Source organism: Pomacea canaliculata, linkage group LG6 (assembly GCF_003073045.1).
Source record: "Pomacea canaliculata isolate SZHN2017 linkage group LG6, ASM307304v1, whole genome shotgun sequence".
Classification (NCBI taxonomy): domain Eukaryota; kingdom Metazoa; phylum Mollusca; class Gastropoda; order Architaenioglossa; family Ampullariidae; genus Pomacea; species Pomacea canaliculata.
The window spans coordinates 24,396,461-24,412,440 of NC_037595.1; the positions used below are offsets into that span (position 1 = coordinate 24,396,461).

Sequence of the window (15,980 nt, forward strand, 5' to 3'; positions counted from 1 at the left end):
CTATGCAACCATGGTCATCTGACACATTATGCCATCTATGAGCACAGTTCAGTGATTGCAAGCAGCAAACATGCCTACTGGTCCACGGCTTGTGGCTTGTGCCAGGTGCAGTGACAAAACATTCCTTCAACAAACCAAAAATAAAATCCAAAATATAATAGTTAGTTATCCTGGTTGAAGGTGGCATGTCAACTTGCTGTGGTGATAGCCTATACTCCACAATTTCAATCTTTTTTTTCTGTTCTGATGTTAACCTCGTCTTTCACCTTGCATTATGTTTTACCTGCCGCATATCTCACCTTGCTGTACACATAATTTTTACAACTCGAGGGTATATACCTCTGAGACAGCTTTTTGATACTTTTCTTCTCATTTTTCATTTCCCCCCTCCCCAGCAGCAGTGCGCTTAAAAAAATATTGCACCAACAACCTGCCGTAAGAACAGCAGCAGGAAGGATCACAATGAAACAAATCTTTTTCTTTTTTAAATTAAAATACTCTAGGTTGCAAACTTAATGCTGAGACATCAAACTGATGAAGTCAGCTAGAACATCAAAAACTTCTCTCCACAGAATGGCCATGGCCAATACAGTCGGACCGACAGCCCTGCACACTTTCCTTCCATGGGGAAAGTGTATGCTACAGTCTGGCAGCCCTCGTTAATGCCTTTGCATTACATAACTGATGCAATGCTCGAGGTGGTATTTCATGTCACCACATCTTAGTTCCAGAGACGAAATGATGAAGAAAGAAAGAAGCAGGAAAACTCGCATTACTTCAACCCTCCCCACTGCACAGAACCGTTGATTCCATTGCCACAGACGCCAGACATCACTCGAGCTTTAAGTGGGTGGGGCAAGCTGGTGGAGGGGTGTGTGGAGAGGAAAATGGATGGGAGGGAGGGGAGTTGTTGAATAAGGGGCGGGGCCTTGACAAGCATTCAGTTCACATGTTAATGTCATTTCAGCTGCTTGCGTTGAATGTTGGAGCAATCGTCCCTTCTTGCTTCGCTGATAAGCTTGTCAATTGTGACTCCCAGTCCCCAGAAGTGATTCTCCAGTGAGACACTTCACTCTCATTCTGAGATCTCGCCTGCACAAGCCCTGTGATGTCACATTATGTGTTCTCAGCATCATCAGCTGCTTTTGACGTCAATGGTTGTGGCAATGGCACTGTTGATGACGATGATGACGACGATGATGATGAGGAGGAGGAGGCAGCAAGCATGGTCACTGCCAAGCCAATCGAACTATCAATGTTGCATCTTGTCTCTGAATCTGCAGAGGATGCATTGGACTGGGGTAGAGATTCAGACTCCTCTTTGATTGGTTCCATTTCTGTTTTCTCAGACACAGCTAAAGCATCCTAGAAAATAAATCAGATTATTTAACACTCCAGGAGGCAAGCTTAAAAAAAAAAAAAACAACCCCAACCCCATATGTGTTAAACTCTCAGTTTCACAAGCACACACCACCAACTCATCACTTAGCAACTCAAAAAGGCTTCGAGAAAAATTGAGGAAGATCTAATAACTAGTTAAGTAATGTTTAGAAACAGGCGAAAGCATCATCTGCAGATGTCAAAGCAAATACCATAAAGTAGCATCAAAATTAAAGACACAATCCTGATGAGGATAAACATAAAGCTGTCACAATATACAGCTCCTGCGATCAAAATGTAACCATCCCAGGCACATCAGACTAAAAACCAAAAAAAGGAGCACCTTCAAAGCACACACTTCTCATGCTATACCTGTACCACAGAGTCACCTGCCCTCATCACTCTATCCCATATCTGTATAAGAAGGTAACCTGCCCACACTGACTCATGACATACCTGTACATTAGCTTCTGCAACAGCTTCAAGGGCCTCCTTCTGGGCTGCTTCCTCGGCCATGCGGGCCACCCAGTGCTCATAATTTTCCTTCAAGTTCTTTGTCAACAGACAGTTTACCTTTCTGGGTTTCTTACGCTTTTTTGGCACCACTGGGCCTGCGGGCAAAGATTCACAAGCACGCTAAAAAATACTGACTGAGATCATACTACACGATTTGCTCCAAAAGACCAACACCATCTCCTAAATATATTTCTCTAGTCAACAAAATTATTTTTAATAAATGTTAAAAATCAGATCTTGATTTATAACCATCTGCGAATTCATTAAGAACAGAGATATTACTTGGAAGTAAATGAGCAAATCTGCACTGAAGCACTAAGGTTTATAAAAATGTTCATGTCAATGATTCTAAGAATACACTCTGGTGAGAGAGTATACGAATATCCTCATGCTCCATTCACAGGGCTGCTAGATAACTGGAGGAGTGAATTATTAATAATGCTTTCAAAAATTGGGAAAATGTCTTTTTAGAGATTTTTTAAGCTGTTTTCCCATTTAAGGAAAGCACACAAAGACTGAACCTTGCCCAGACCTGATTCTCCATCTGTTTCTCCCTCCTCATCTGTGTCCTTGCAAGTACTGTCCCCTTTCTCTGTGTCTGAGGCACCTGCAACATCAAGAGGCTTTAAAGAGTTTTCCTCTCCAACACCTCCAAATACCATCAGCCAGTACTCCAACCTAATATATACTCAGGGGATGTTCTCTGAATTCTTATAATCTCAGATAATTATTTTAATACTGATTCAGATTTTGTAATTAGACTTCATAACAATAAATGCATGCATGCACACACACAAGCACACACAAACAAAAGCCATATAACACTGTGAAATGAAATAAAAGTGTTTCATCCTCACATTCATTGTCACTGGTTTCTTCAACCCACGTGCCAGGCACAAGGCCACCCATGACCATGGCATTGCACAGGGGTGCCACCAGGTGGTTAATGAAGGTTTCCTGCAGCTTTGCTAGCTGCGGATTGCGCCTGTCCATGTAAGGTGAAATGGGCATTCCAAGTCTTGCTTCTTCGTCACCCTGTCAAACAGCAGACTTCAGTTGTGATTAAAGCACTCTTATAATCTCTATCGTTCATATTCTACTCCAAAATGGATTTAGGTGAAATATTCTTGTAAGCAGTCATTGCTACTCATTTAATGAACTGCTTCACATTGAAATTAGCCATCCAGCTAATGGTTGGGAGGGTAAATAACTATGTGTGTGCGCATAATGCATGCATGGACAAATACATTATTGTGTAGATAATGTATACACATTTGTAAGTAAAATGTATATACAGGTTTCAGATGAAAATGATAAATTATTCCGTCAATATAATTAGATACTGCAAAATGAAAATTCTTGCAGCACTAAAGAAAATGGAGCAGCACAAGCTAGCCAAACATTCGCTGGCAGTCACCTGCTCATAAAACTCCTCAGCAATGCGCATGGTCCACTGCAAGTGTAGTGGGTGTGTCTTGGCAGGACCATTGATGTCCGCTAACTTTATGACCATTTGCATCACCAGTAAACGATCAGTCTCTACTGTCCAGTCCACTCCTTGGGCATCTTCATCATTCACCTGATAAACGCATAAATAAAGAAACAATATAAGCAGAAACATTACAGAGAGTGGGGGAAAAAAAACTGCTTCACCACAAGGTTCATAAACTTGTTAAGTAAATAAACCACATAAAACTACAATATACACATGTACACATGCATAAACACACACACTTTCTTCTCTCTTTCCTTCTTTCTCTCCAGTTCTTCCCCACCTTAGCATTGAACTCAGCTAAGATCTCAAAATGCCGCTTAAGATCTGTGGCCAGGATGGCTTCTATAACCAGGAATCGAAAACGTTTGAATTCAGCAGACTCCAGGCCTGTAAGGAAGTAGTTTTCAGGGTGGTGTAGCAGAAGAGACCAGGCAGCTGCGGCATGGTGGTTCTCCAGCACCGAGCGGTCGTTGTACAGCACAGCCTGTATGAAGACAGCAGAACATAAAAGATATCCCATCTTGTTATCTACATATGAATCCTGATTAAGCAACTTATAAACATTAAACATAAGCTTCACATACATGATTCTGGGGCTATTTTAACCAAGATCTACAGGACTGGACATCTGGTATTTTAACTAAGAAGGCAATGAAGCCTCACTTCACATCGAAATGAGATAGATCAGCCTAGACATTACAAAATATATTACATAACAGCTTCTGAACTCCCCTGTACCTGACATTGCTTGACAGCTTTGTTAACAGTGTAGAGTTTATTTATTTAAAGAAAGCTAATACCTTGCTTTAAATTCTTGTAGTAGATAAAATGTTATTCACACTTCTCTTTTTGCTTTTTCAGACCTACATTTCAGAAACCATTTGTGCTGAGAAATTAGACAAAAAGTGTTGAGGTTGGCAGAGGGGTGGTGTGGCAGAGGTATAACAGAATACTGAGCAACTGTCAGCAACACTAAGAAGGGAATGTTGTCTCTGCGATGAGCAAACAAAGCACAATTATTCTTTAAATGAATGATTTGAAAATTAACTTTCAGTTTCTATGATCCGTAAATTAGCATGCACGTCTGCAAGGTTTTCACCTGTGGAGCGTGTGTCGCCACCAAAAAGGCATTAGTTCGTCCGGGATGGTCGTAGTCGTGCATGGCTGCAGCAGTGTATAATGCCATCAGCTCTAATGCTGGGATGTTTCCGCCCATGATGCCATAGGTGTCTTCTGCCAGAAAACTGGTTCTGTGTGTAAAGCTACTCCTCTCCCCTCCTTCGCATTCTGAAGATAATGCAAAACGCAGCTTTTATGAATTTTCTGCCATTCTGGAATAAATGTCACTTTTTCCACCATGTGTCTGTCTTGTGTGAAAATGAAGCTAAATTAAATCCTTACAGTTTTAATTATTCAAAGTTAGTCAATAAAACATGTCTGTCTACTTTGTGGCGGAGCAAGAAATGTAAACTGCAAAAAATTAATCCGCAATGCATTCTGATCTACTTATTTTTAAACAGTTAATCAAATCCACTTTGTCAGTAGTGTTAGCTGCATGACGTTAGCTGCAAAAGCATTAGTTATAGTAAAAAAAGAAGAAACACTGTAAATAATAAGAAGTTTCAGAAACACTGTCATGTGATAGTTTTTTTTAAAATAGCAAAAGTTTTTTCTTTCAATACGCTACATCACTTCCAACCCAGATATGTTTTTTCATTTTTTTATTTACTCATGCTAGCTGGTATTTACATGCACACATGGGTCACAGCATATCGCAACATCAATTCCAGTGAGTTGTTTGCACCCAGACATCACAAGAGAGTCAAAAGGAGTTGGCCAAGAGAAAGGAAGATAGCGAGGAATGATCAGAGAAAATCAAAAGCCGTCCATGTTAGAGCTGCACGCACCAGACTCACTTGATGACCCATGTCGAGAAAGCACCTCCACCATGTTGATTTGAGTGAAGCCAGGGATGGGCCTGGTCGTGAGGTAGTACACACCATGTAGAACATCAGTGGCGTGTACACGATTATGGTCTGAATCAAAACAGAGCAACAGAAGATAATTTGTTGTTTGTACAATTACATGTGAATACATGCATGTGCTGTGCACAGACTATCTGTGAAGATTTCCAACAGACATTCTTCAAGAAATCTTATTTGACAAATGTAAAAATTTTTTTTTCAAGATTAATATTACTCTTGCCTTTCTGACCACAGCTGCATTGTGCACACCATGTTAATCCAATAAGGATGGAATAAGGTCTTTGGAATAAGGTTTTTGTAAGCATGCATGCTGATGAATAATTAACATCCCTCCAATCAAGCTAAGTAATAAAATAAAAGCAGAGCTTCGCTTGCTGGCAAAGGCGGGAACAGTTACACAAGCCAAGCACTGCTGAAGGCTGAATGGACGGCTAGTATTTGGGAGACATGCCCACCACTATGTGTTTATCCTTCTACACCACTGCTGTTCTCTACGGTTATTCTTCTGCTTAGCATGTAAAGGGTTCAGCCGCATCGTTCCTTATATTTTTCATTATCAATTGTCAAGATTAGTGCGGCTGACTTTAGAGTGAAAGATGGGAAGACTGGAAAATTTATTTTTCTTCCAATGTTCCTCTACCAATATGATTGGACTACGGATCTGTGGTCTATTCATTTATTTGACTCTGTATTTGTGTATATACAATGTGCTTTTGTAAAGCCCACTGAGCCTACTTTAAAAATGGGGAAATACACTACGAAAATCTACTTGTAATTAATAAGGATCAGGGTGGTAGAAGTAGAAATTCAGAATCAGGGATGTAGAAGTTTTAGTCTGCCTCTCATCCATGTGGATGTTATCTGGAGTGGGCCAGGTTTCTTACTGGTGGCTGAAAAGTCAGTGGAGGGGGTGGGGCCTAAGGTACTCAGACAGTCCATAATTAACAAATGTCAACATTTACATTATGTTATCATGATTCTGTCTGATCTGCTCTACACCTCTGTAGTGTCTGTGTAAAGTCTGTCACATGCCTGATGGGGTTTGACATTTCTGTATTGTGTTTGTCATGCCTTTGGCATGTCTGCGTATCATGTCTACATAATTCCTGTATCAACTTGGCTGCCCTCTGCCTGAGGAGACATCAATCGGTTGCGAGCCTATCACTAGGGAATGAGGACTAAAACTCCAGAATAAGTCCTACTTATCCTGAGGATAGCCATGCCTGAATTCCTTTCATGCATAAGAAGACCGACACTGCTGGAAAGGAAAATTCTAACAGCCTTTTCAGTTCCATATTAGCTTTTTTAAGCTGCCTGTAATACCATGCAGCTCAGACAAAATCCTGTAGCTGTCATGCCCAGAGGTTTGTCCACTAAATATTTTCTCTTAAAAGTTTAGCAGTGCTGCGGTCTCAGAGCAGGGTTGTAGGAGGGTTGAGAGAATGTCCAGACTTAGGTACCTCAAGCAGATACTGACAATTACTTCTTGGCCTTTTACACCTGCTTCTTCTTTCTTCATTACCACCATTTTTTATATATATTTATAATATGTGTGTGTATACATAAGATACTCCACATTTATATAGTGCTTCTCACCACACAATGGGCTGTATAAACACACATCTTTCTTTGTAAACATACTTATTTGAAGCTTATTTTAAACAGGCAAATGACAACTTTCACTCCAAACAACAAATGTGTCAATACACATAAGGACGACTGCACTCAGACACACACACAAAATCTTCATGAGCTTGCAGATTACTCACTGCCAAATCATTTGACCGCAAAAAAAGCACCGAATGTGTAACCAGCGCAGCGACATTTACTCACATGGTTTATCTCTGTAGCCCAGCTCCAAGCCATGGAAATAGTTGAGAATTCAACCACAGGTATCCGGAATGTCTCCATCAGACCCACTTCTGTAAATAATTTATACGCTACCTGCGAAAGGAAAAGAAGTGCACGAGTACACATAAAAATAGTTTAGTGCAGGCTGATTCAAAGGTGCAGCCAAACTATAGGGATGAAATGTTGTAGGGGACAGGATGTAAAGGATGCATGCAGGTGGAAATAGCCAAAAATTTGAAAGCACTGGTTGTGGTGGTGGTTATCAGGGAGTAAGATTGGTAAGAGTGCAAAAAAGAAGATGGTAGTGAATGAAAAGAAATGATAAGTGATGTGAAAAAAATGGTGGGGAGAGGGAAGAGAAGAGAGTGTAATGATGGAACCATCCGCACTTTCTCCTCCTTATCAAGTAGACTTTAGTCACTTGTTTTTATCCTGTTTATCAGTCGCAGCTGCACAAGACGCCTCCTTATCCTCCAAAACTGACAAGATCAGCGTGATAAAAACAAAAATGTATTTTCCTTCACCTCCAGCCACCTGTCACCTCGACAACAACAAGAGCTGATGTTAAGCAGGAAAATCCAAATTAGACAGAAATACACCGGGATGTAAACTCCGACAGGGAGGCCAGATTGACAGAGGATGAATGTCTTTCCTTCTGGAGGGTTGGGGAAGTCACCCACAAATTTTGTCTCCCTTCTTGACAGATTCTAAGCAATCATGGGAGGGTTGCTGATAAGGGCATCTGGTGCAGATCTCACCTATAGGCGGTTGGTACTGAGGGACGGCAAATGGCTCACTACAAGTACAGCAGGAGGGTTAATAGCTCACCACAAGCACAGCTGGATGGTCAACGGCTCATTACCAATACAGCTGGGCAGTGAATGGCTCACAAGCACAGCTGGATGGTCAACACCAATCACTAAATTCAAGTGTGCATGAAGAATAACAAAGAGGCGACCGTGCCTAACCTTCCACAAAAATAAAAATATAAACAAAGAAAGGTGAGCCTGCAGTGATGTGCACTTCAAGTAAACACAGTGTTATTTCAACCGGTGAGGGGGAAGATGAAAAGGCCGGCCGCTAAGAAGGCAAGAGGCGGGGGCAGTGTTCTAGGCCAGCTTGTCTTCTCCCACATCAGTCACCTGTCTCGTTAGCGGTGAACCGAAGATCCTTTCACCCTCAAAACCAAGGAACCTGCTGGCAGGACACGGTGCTCCTCACGCACCCACATCTACATCCTTTAGACCTGCTGTTTCCCCACCTCTTCTAAACCTAAACACACTTCTAGCAGTTAATTCAGACCAGTGTTGTTTTGTAGTTTTATTCTTTTTTTTTTTTTACATTTTAGCTTCTAGAAAAAGCATGCATGTTGTACGGGCGGCGATGTTGGTTAAGGATGGGAGGTGGGGGAGGATGACGCTGGTTGTTTCTAAAACTTACAACTGTTTAAAGAAGCCGCAAGACCGATGTTTCACAAAGATTGTCTAAAAGTTTTGAGACACTTGATACTTTCCCCTTGTTTTTCACGAAAACTTCGTTTACACTGGGGTGGTGGTGGGGGAGGAGCTTACACAAACCCTTCCATCTCTAGCTGCACTGAACTTTTTTTTTATTGTTTTTAATAATGGCAAAGGACCGCGCATTAAAGTTGCGTAATTCTTCCCATCCCCCGATGTCAATGGCGGTTGTCAAGGTGTTACTCCGAACGTGGGTAGATGTGGCGAGTTGGGCGTCAGGGGTGGGGGTGAGGGGCGTGGCCATGGCAGACTACATGCGTGCTGCTAGTAACCAGTGGTACCTGTCTGTCAGCCTCGATTGGCTTCGATTCACCTGTCACATTTAGACAATCGATATTCCACAGCCGGCTCGAAAAACGAAAAAGGTGGAAAGATGGAAATGAACCACGAGGAGAGAAACAAAGCGCACACACACACACACAAACGAACCAGCGCATATACATGATACTCTCTCGACTTTCACGCACACACGCATAGATACACCAAGGCACGCACAGCCGTGCACACTGATGTCCAGCAATAACCACGCGCTCCACACACACCGCTAGACGGCGCCACTAAACACGTCAACGAAGGGAAAAGTAACGCAGGCGATAAAAAGACAATGTTTTTACGGTCAGCACAGGAGAAAATCGTCCAAAACTTCTGCCACAGGAGAAAATACCCGTATACTGCTGCCAGGGTGGGCAGAGAGGGCCAGTCACAAACATCTACTTAGCTGGAGGACACGTCTGTGGATTTGCTGTCCACAACTTTCTGCGCGCATGCGGATGTGGACAGGTGAGGAAGCAGGTGAGCCTGATGAGTACAGAAGGAAGAACGAACAGATAGTTCCCTCGTTAGCGATCGGAGTATCACCAGAAACAAGCTACAGAAATTATGACGGCGCGCGTGGTTGCAATCTTAATCGTAAGAGTACTGTATCTTTCACGGTGACCGACACTAGGGAACCCTGAAATTAAACGAAAATAAACACATCCTAACAGACAGGCACATAAGTCAAAAAAAAAAGAGAGAGAGAGATTTGAGAGCAGAGATAACCCCGAACCACCTTCTCCACGCACACATTTACACGCGTATACACATATACCACATACTCGTGTATGGACACACGCGCACAAATACAACAACACATCATCATCATCGTCATGACTAGATAAGCAGTGATGAAGACATCAACTCCCCTTTGCAAATCACACTTAGGTTCACGACAAGGACTGTCCGACCTGACAGAGTTCACACTGGCGGATGGTTAAGGAAAGAACACGCTAAACATTAGTTAGTGAGAAAAGTAGCTTCTCTCTCTCTGAGGGCGGCCTTGGGGAGGAATCCGCTCCTGCATTTGCTTTCTCTCACCTGCTACCTCTGCACGAGGGGGGAGTGGAGGGGAGGAGAGAAACACTGCGCGCTGCCTACTGAGGTAGGAAAACAGCCATTTATCATCATCATCATCATCTGCGGTATGTGTCCGAGCGCCTAAACCTCGGCAGCTCCACCGTGCCACAATTCGCATTCACTCACCCATTCATTCATTCCGACACTTCTGGCCAAACACAGGCTTTCCTCGCAGCCAGCGGTCTGGAGCACAACAACAACGACAACACACGGACCTCGTGCTCTCCACAGTCACGAGAATCTTCTCTCATCCCCGCTGCTGTTTGAAGTGACTGCAATTTTTCAGCTCAGGTTCATACTCGTTACCGCCAGTGCTGGCAAGCGCTCTTCCTTCATTCCACCGCAGCCCCAACACATTTTCCTTTCTTTTTTTAAAACCCTCCAGTGTTCTTTTTTTTTCTTTCCTTTCTTTTTAAATGGCGATGCGAAACAGGTTTCTTCTGTGTTTCGTTACCTGGAGATTACCTGCAGGGCCGCTTGCCAAAGTCGCTGTTGTCAATGTCTTCCTCTATCTGCGACGAGGGGAGGAGAGGGAGGAGAGGGAGGGGTAGTTATTCCCACTGATCTACCTGGCTTCTGAGGAGCTGAAGTTTTGCACTTGTTGATCGTAAAGAAGTCCGGGTTGACTTTTAAAAAAATCTTTTATGCCAGCATTGTGTACCAGTAAACAAACTGCATTTAAAGTCAGTCTGTATGGTTCGAGCGGCACGCTTCCCGAGCAACAACCTTTCAATGAACAAATAAAAGCGCACTATAATAAATACTAGAAAGTGCAGTACAGTTAACACCTGTAAGTGCAGTAAATTAACACCTGTAACCGCACTCTTTTCAACGTCCACAGCTTCGACTCGTTTCAAAACAAACACTAGAACCCTTGTGCACACAGTTTGTTTTAATTATGTAAATCTGTTTATTAATGGATGGAACTAAAGTTTGTTGTTGTTACTTTGTAAATCTTGCTTGACGGACGGAGCTTGTGTGTTATTATTATGATGTCAATCTATTAATAGATGCAGCTTTTATGTTTGTTATTATTGCCACTTGCATCTGCTCATTACTGGCTGGGTGGCTGGATGTGTGAGAGTTGATGAACTGATATATACATGTATGTGTTTGTGCGTGTGTGCTTTTGTTTGTTCAGAGGTGCATGTGTGAGATGCTCTTGCTTCAGACAGAAAGACAGATCATAATCACTAAGCGGCCCGTACCCATACTCATCATGATTTCCATCTTTTTTTCTGTCTCCATTAAGCATCAAAAGTGTCGTCTAGGGTCGGAATTTGATGGTATCAACAAAACAATAGAACAAACAGCATTATCAGTCACCCCATGGTGGACACCAAAGCATCTCCCTCCCTCTCTCTCTCACGTGTGTGGGGGGCCAATGGTCTGAAAGCTGGCATGAAGGAGAGAAGGGAGGACGATGAAAAATTCCGCGCAGGTCATCGTCTACACAGAAACCGTCACAGAAAAACACAGGTCTACCCGAGCTAACACCTCTCCTCCTCAATGATAAAATCTACTGAGCGTCTCAGCGCGCCATCTACTGTCCATAATGAGATAACCTACACATTCTGCTTGGTAAACTGCCACCAAGACAACGGATCTGCCTTTTTTCGGCAAGAAACCTGCTCCACAGTGGCTGTCCACTAAGGCCACGACACATTAAGAGTTGTCCTTCACCAAAACCATCTTTAAAAACGAGTGCGAGTACATCTGTACTTAGTGATATGTGATAGATGTCTGGTCTGTGTGAAAATATTTTATCGGCGTCCTCGACACTACTATTATTAAAATTATTAAAAATTATTAAAAACTCGAAAACACTGTCTTCTTCTCCTTCTGAGAACACAGACTATCGAAACTTCACAGAATATAAAAAATAAACACAAACACGAAGGGAAAAGAACCCACCAGAGATAATGACTGTCAGAACACATTAACACAACAGTTATTGTGCCTCTGTACAAGTGCAGAACTGTTTTCTATCCCCGTGAGACAACACGGAACATAATGTGGAATAATACTGATTTCTCATGAAGGTCTGCAGTAGTCTCCGCCTGTCACCAGTCCGGTGACGAATGACTGTCGTATGTTCAGATCCCGTCTCGGGCACTTGCTATTTCTCTGCTCCTGTTTACACCGCGTACTATTTTTCATGATGAAGCCTTAGATGCTGGCTCAGCGTGAACCTCCAGCCGCCACCCCTAACCCTGCTAAAGTCTGTGGGACTGTTTCCTATCTATGGGATATTCCTGGAAATTCCCGTAGAAGACAACAGATTAAACAACCGGTAAGCAATTTATTGAAAGCGCCTTCCTCTCAGACCAGCGTGTTTGTGTTTAAACTCCAATACAGGTAAGCTTACTTGTAACGACCTCACGCTCACCTGTTAAGTACAGGTGGGTGACTTCAAAGCCCACAAGAGCTTATCTCCTCCTCCACCGCCCCCACCACCCGCCACGGCCCTTTCCAAATGTTCCCTTTTGTCTCCCTTTGCCTCTAATTAAGACAAGCTAATTAGCTTGTTTTCACATTCGCTGGCGCTTTCTGCCAAACCGGAAGCAAGCCATTCCCCGCCTCCTTCCAACGCCAGCGGAACTGACTACCGCCGCCTCATCTCCCCTTATCACCACCGTCACTTGTCAGGTCGTCGGAGATAACGGTGATGGTAGTTGATGAACAAGTGATAGCGGATGCGGTTGCTATGGTGGGTCTCTGCGAGATAGCGACTAGTGTTACTAGATGCTATGTTTAACAAACGTTTTTCTCTGCCCCCACCACCACCACCATAAACTCCGCCCACACTCAAAGCTTTTTGTCTTACTACACGACAAGACTCGGGATAATGATCCGAGAACTGTTACACTCGTGTTTTATATTCTGCAAATCGTATTTAAAAATAATCACAAGCAGTGTCTCAAGTCACGCTTCTGTCGGCTGACACGGTAAACTCAGTATTTACGGAAGAACTTTCACACAACCTTGTCACTGCACAACCGCTCCCTCTAAAGAGTACCGGGTTAGTTCGCTCAGTGTCGACCCCTCCACCTTCACCTTGACCCTGCTACCTTCGTCCAGACCTTCCCCCACAACACTGCACAGCGACAGACAGTTCAAGGAGGACGTGACTCCCGAGATCGTTACCATGGAAATCGACCAGGTAGACGGCGAGAGATGGGAGCAGACTGCTACAGGTATCACGGGAATGAGCTGAGGGGTTTAATCAAACCGTCGGGATAATGATTTAGAAGAAATGGATGCACTGTGTGTGTCGCAAATTTTCTTCAAAAAAGACCATTTTGCAGGGACCCCGTCTGAACCTTGCGGTTGGTCACCGGGCTCACGTGACTTAATCTCGTCTTCAGAGTTGCCAGCTACACTGAGCTGTCCGAATGTGGTCTTCTCCAAAAGAATATTCCGCATACAGCAGTTTGTGGCAAAAATAAGCAGGTTTCAAAAATATTATGCTAAACATTGTCTATAAAAAATTGTTACCCAAATAGTTTTATTTTCAGGAATCTGCAAATCTACAAGTTTTATATGTATGAAATGTATGAATGCACTCCGCGTTTTCTCTGCTTTTCGTAATTCTGAAGCAACAACACCATCTAGTTGTATGTTCAAAAAAAGAAAAAAAAAGAAAAGAAAGAATGACAGGAACTCCAGGTCCAGCTTTTTCCTTGCATCTACCAAGTAATACTGCTGTCAGCTGTGACATTAACAATACATTTCTCATTGTAATATGCAGTAATAATAATAATTACATGTGTATGCTGCCCTTCTGTAGCAGCGAGTGCACGTGTCTAGAATGTTTCTCTGTCAAAAAGACAAGCTCGGTGCCCAGCACAGGAAGAGCAACTAACTGTCCAGTGAACAAAAAACCTGACGATGATGAGGTGATGCAGCAACAGTACACAATGGGCAGATTGTCTATGGCAACAAGCATTATGAAAGTCACGTGATCTTTCCTGGCCAATGGTGGCTCTTCACTAGATGTGTTTGTTTTATTTTGAGTAAATAAAGTCGTCTGCTGCTGAAGGTGAAGTGCACAGAAGCTTTGGTTGTACACTGCAAGGAGACAATAAATTCATCGAGTGATGTTTCTCCTCCTGAAGGATTATTTTGGATGAGAATGCAACAAGGCCAAGTATTCTTTTCATTATGGACGTCCCAAGGTACTGTTCAAGCTTCTTTGTGACAGTTTGTCCATTAAGAGCAGTCACATAAGTTGCTTCTATGGTAGCGACATTGAAGGAAAACTGAGTTATACAAAGTAGGTGCTTGAACATTGTTTGCTTGAACAGAGGTTTGATTCCTGTGAACAGAGGTGAGTGGAGATGAGCAGACTGAGCAGAGAGTGAGGCATGGAGTTGTAATGTTTTGAATAATGAAGTGTTTTAATGAACAGGATGATGATATTTTAGTGTTTTACATCCGTTATTAAAGTTAGGCCCAGGCCATGTCAAGTCACATGACCAAGCCCCGTCTAGCTCTGGTGCGGCACACTGGTTGAATGAAGCATCAGCTGTTGGAACCCGATATCAAATTTATTCCTATGCAATCTTCTTGTCACAACATAAACCCTGGTTTGTTTAATGGTTTCTACACAATATCCTGCTGTCTTCATGAATGTCTCAACATCCACAGAAGTGATTTCCCATCCTCACAGACATGTGCCCTCAATCTATGCTATCGGATAGAGTTCTTTCAATTTCCGCAATCAATCAATCAATCAATACAATTTAAATGGATACAACATAAGGTCACTTGAACCAGGGAACCACTCAGATGGTATTAGTAGTGTCCCTATAAAATTTATCTTTGGAAAAAGATTTGTGTACAGTAGTCCACTTCGTTTTGACTTTGCCTACCCACGGATTAAGACTGTCTCTACTCACATGAATGCACAAAGACAGTCGGCGCTTGGTTCTCTCTTCCTTGGACTGCTTTCTACTACACATTTCTGGGAATTAACCTTGTTCATTGTTCTTTTATTTAGTCAAATGGTAGCATTTCGTTTGCAGAGACAGGTGACAGGGTTATCGACGGCTCGGCAGCATACAAGATGAAGTCGACAGTTGCTATGTGTCACCAGACGGGTGAAATCTCTCCCAGCACATCACGCGACAATGTTCATTCCATCACCCACACACCCGCCCACATGGCTTTCTCCTACCAAGAAATCATCACTCTACCCTATCCTCCCCAACCCCTATCCTACCCCCCTTTTTTTAATCTCCTCTCAAAGGGCTCCTCGTGGCTGTGGAGCCGAGAGACAACGGCCCCTGCTCCTCCATGCAGTCCAGCACAAAGCCCACGGGAATTGCACTCAGCGAGACGAATCTCTCAAACACACGCGCCTGGACAGACTTTAATGAAACACGAAAGAAGGTGAATTCACCCAGAAATAGGATCAAAGACATTTAACTTTTCCGAAGCAGGATGAGATCGGCTGGCACGGGATTGGCATGCAAGCAAAATGGCCAGAGGTCCAGGTCATTCACAGCTTTATATATATGCAAATATCGATTCACACCCACGTACCATCCACCCTCAAAACACACAAACAAAACTTGTGCCCGAAGAACACAAGATGATGGATAATTTATCCACTTCCTTATCATCTAATAGTGGATTAAAATCGTAAAGACAATCCCCTAACCTTCCCCTCGATGGGGAGATTTTCACTGTTCTCAGGGTTTGACTTTCTGTGAGAGTATCTCGTCTTCTTCGCTGCCTTGCTCCCCAGCCCTCTATGGATTCAGGTAGACATTCTCGACACAGATTGATGGGAGGAGGTGAGCAAGTATCAAACTGGCGAGCTTCAGAGATTGGGCA

General features: G+C 43.0%; 1 protein-coding gene across 1 annotated transcript in view; it reads right to left on the reverse strand.

Annotated features, from left to right (window-relative positions):
* LOC112566973 (cGMP-inhibited 3',5'-cyclic phosphodiesterase A-like) overlaps nucleotides 1–15,980 on the reverse strand; it is a 73,300-nt gene continuing 57,320 nt past the window's right edge. Inside the window, 10 exon segments of the mRNA XM_025243405.1 lie at nucleotides 1–1,365; nucleotides 1,837–1,991; nucleotides 2,429–2,503; nucleotides 2,754–2,931; nucleotides 3,314–3,475; nucleotides 3,672–3,875; nucleotides 4,491–4,678; nucleotides 5,299–5,427; nucleotides 7,210–7,254; nucleotides 7,257–7,320. Coding sequence (XP_025099190.1) covers nucleotides 1,117–1,365; nucleotides 1,837–1,991; nucleotides 2,429–2,503; nucleotides 2,754–2,931; nucleotides 3,314–3,475; nucleotides 3,672–3,875; nucleotides 4,491–4,678; nucleotides 5,299–5,427; nucleotides 7,210–7,254; nucleotides 7,257–7,320 — 1,449 coding nt within the window. The 3' untranslated portion in view covers nucleotides 1–1,116.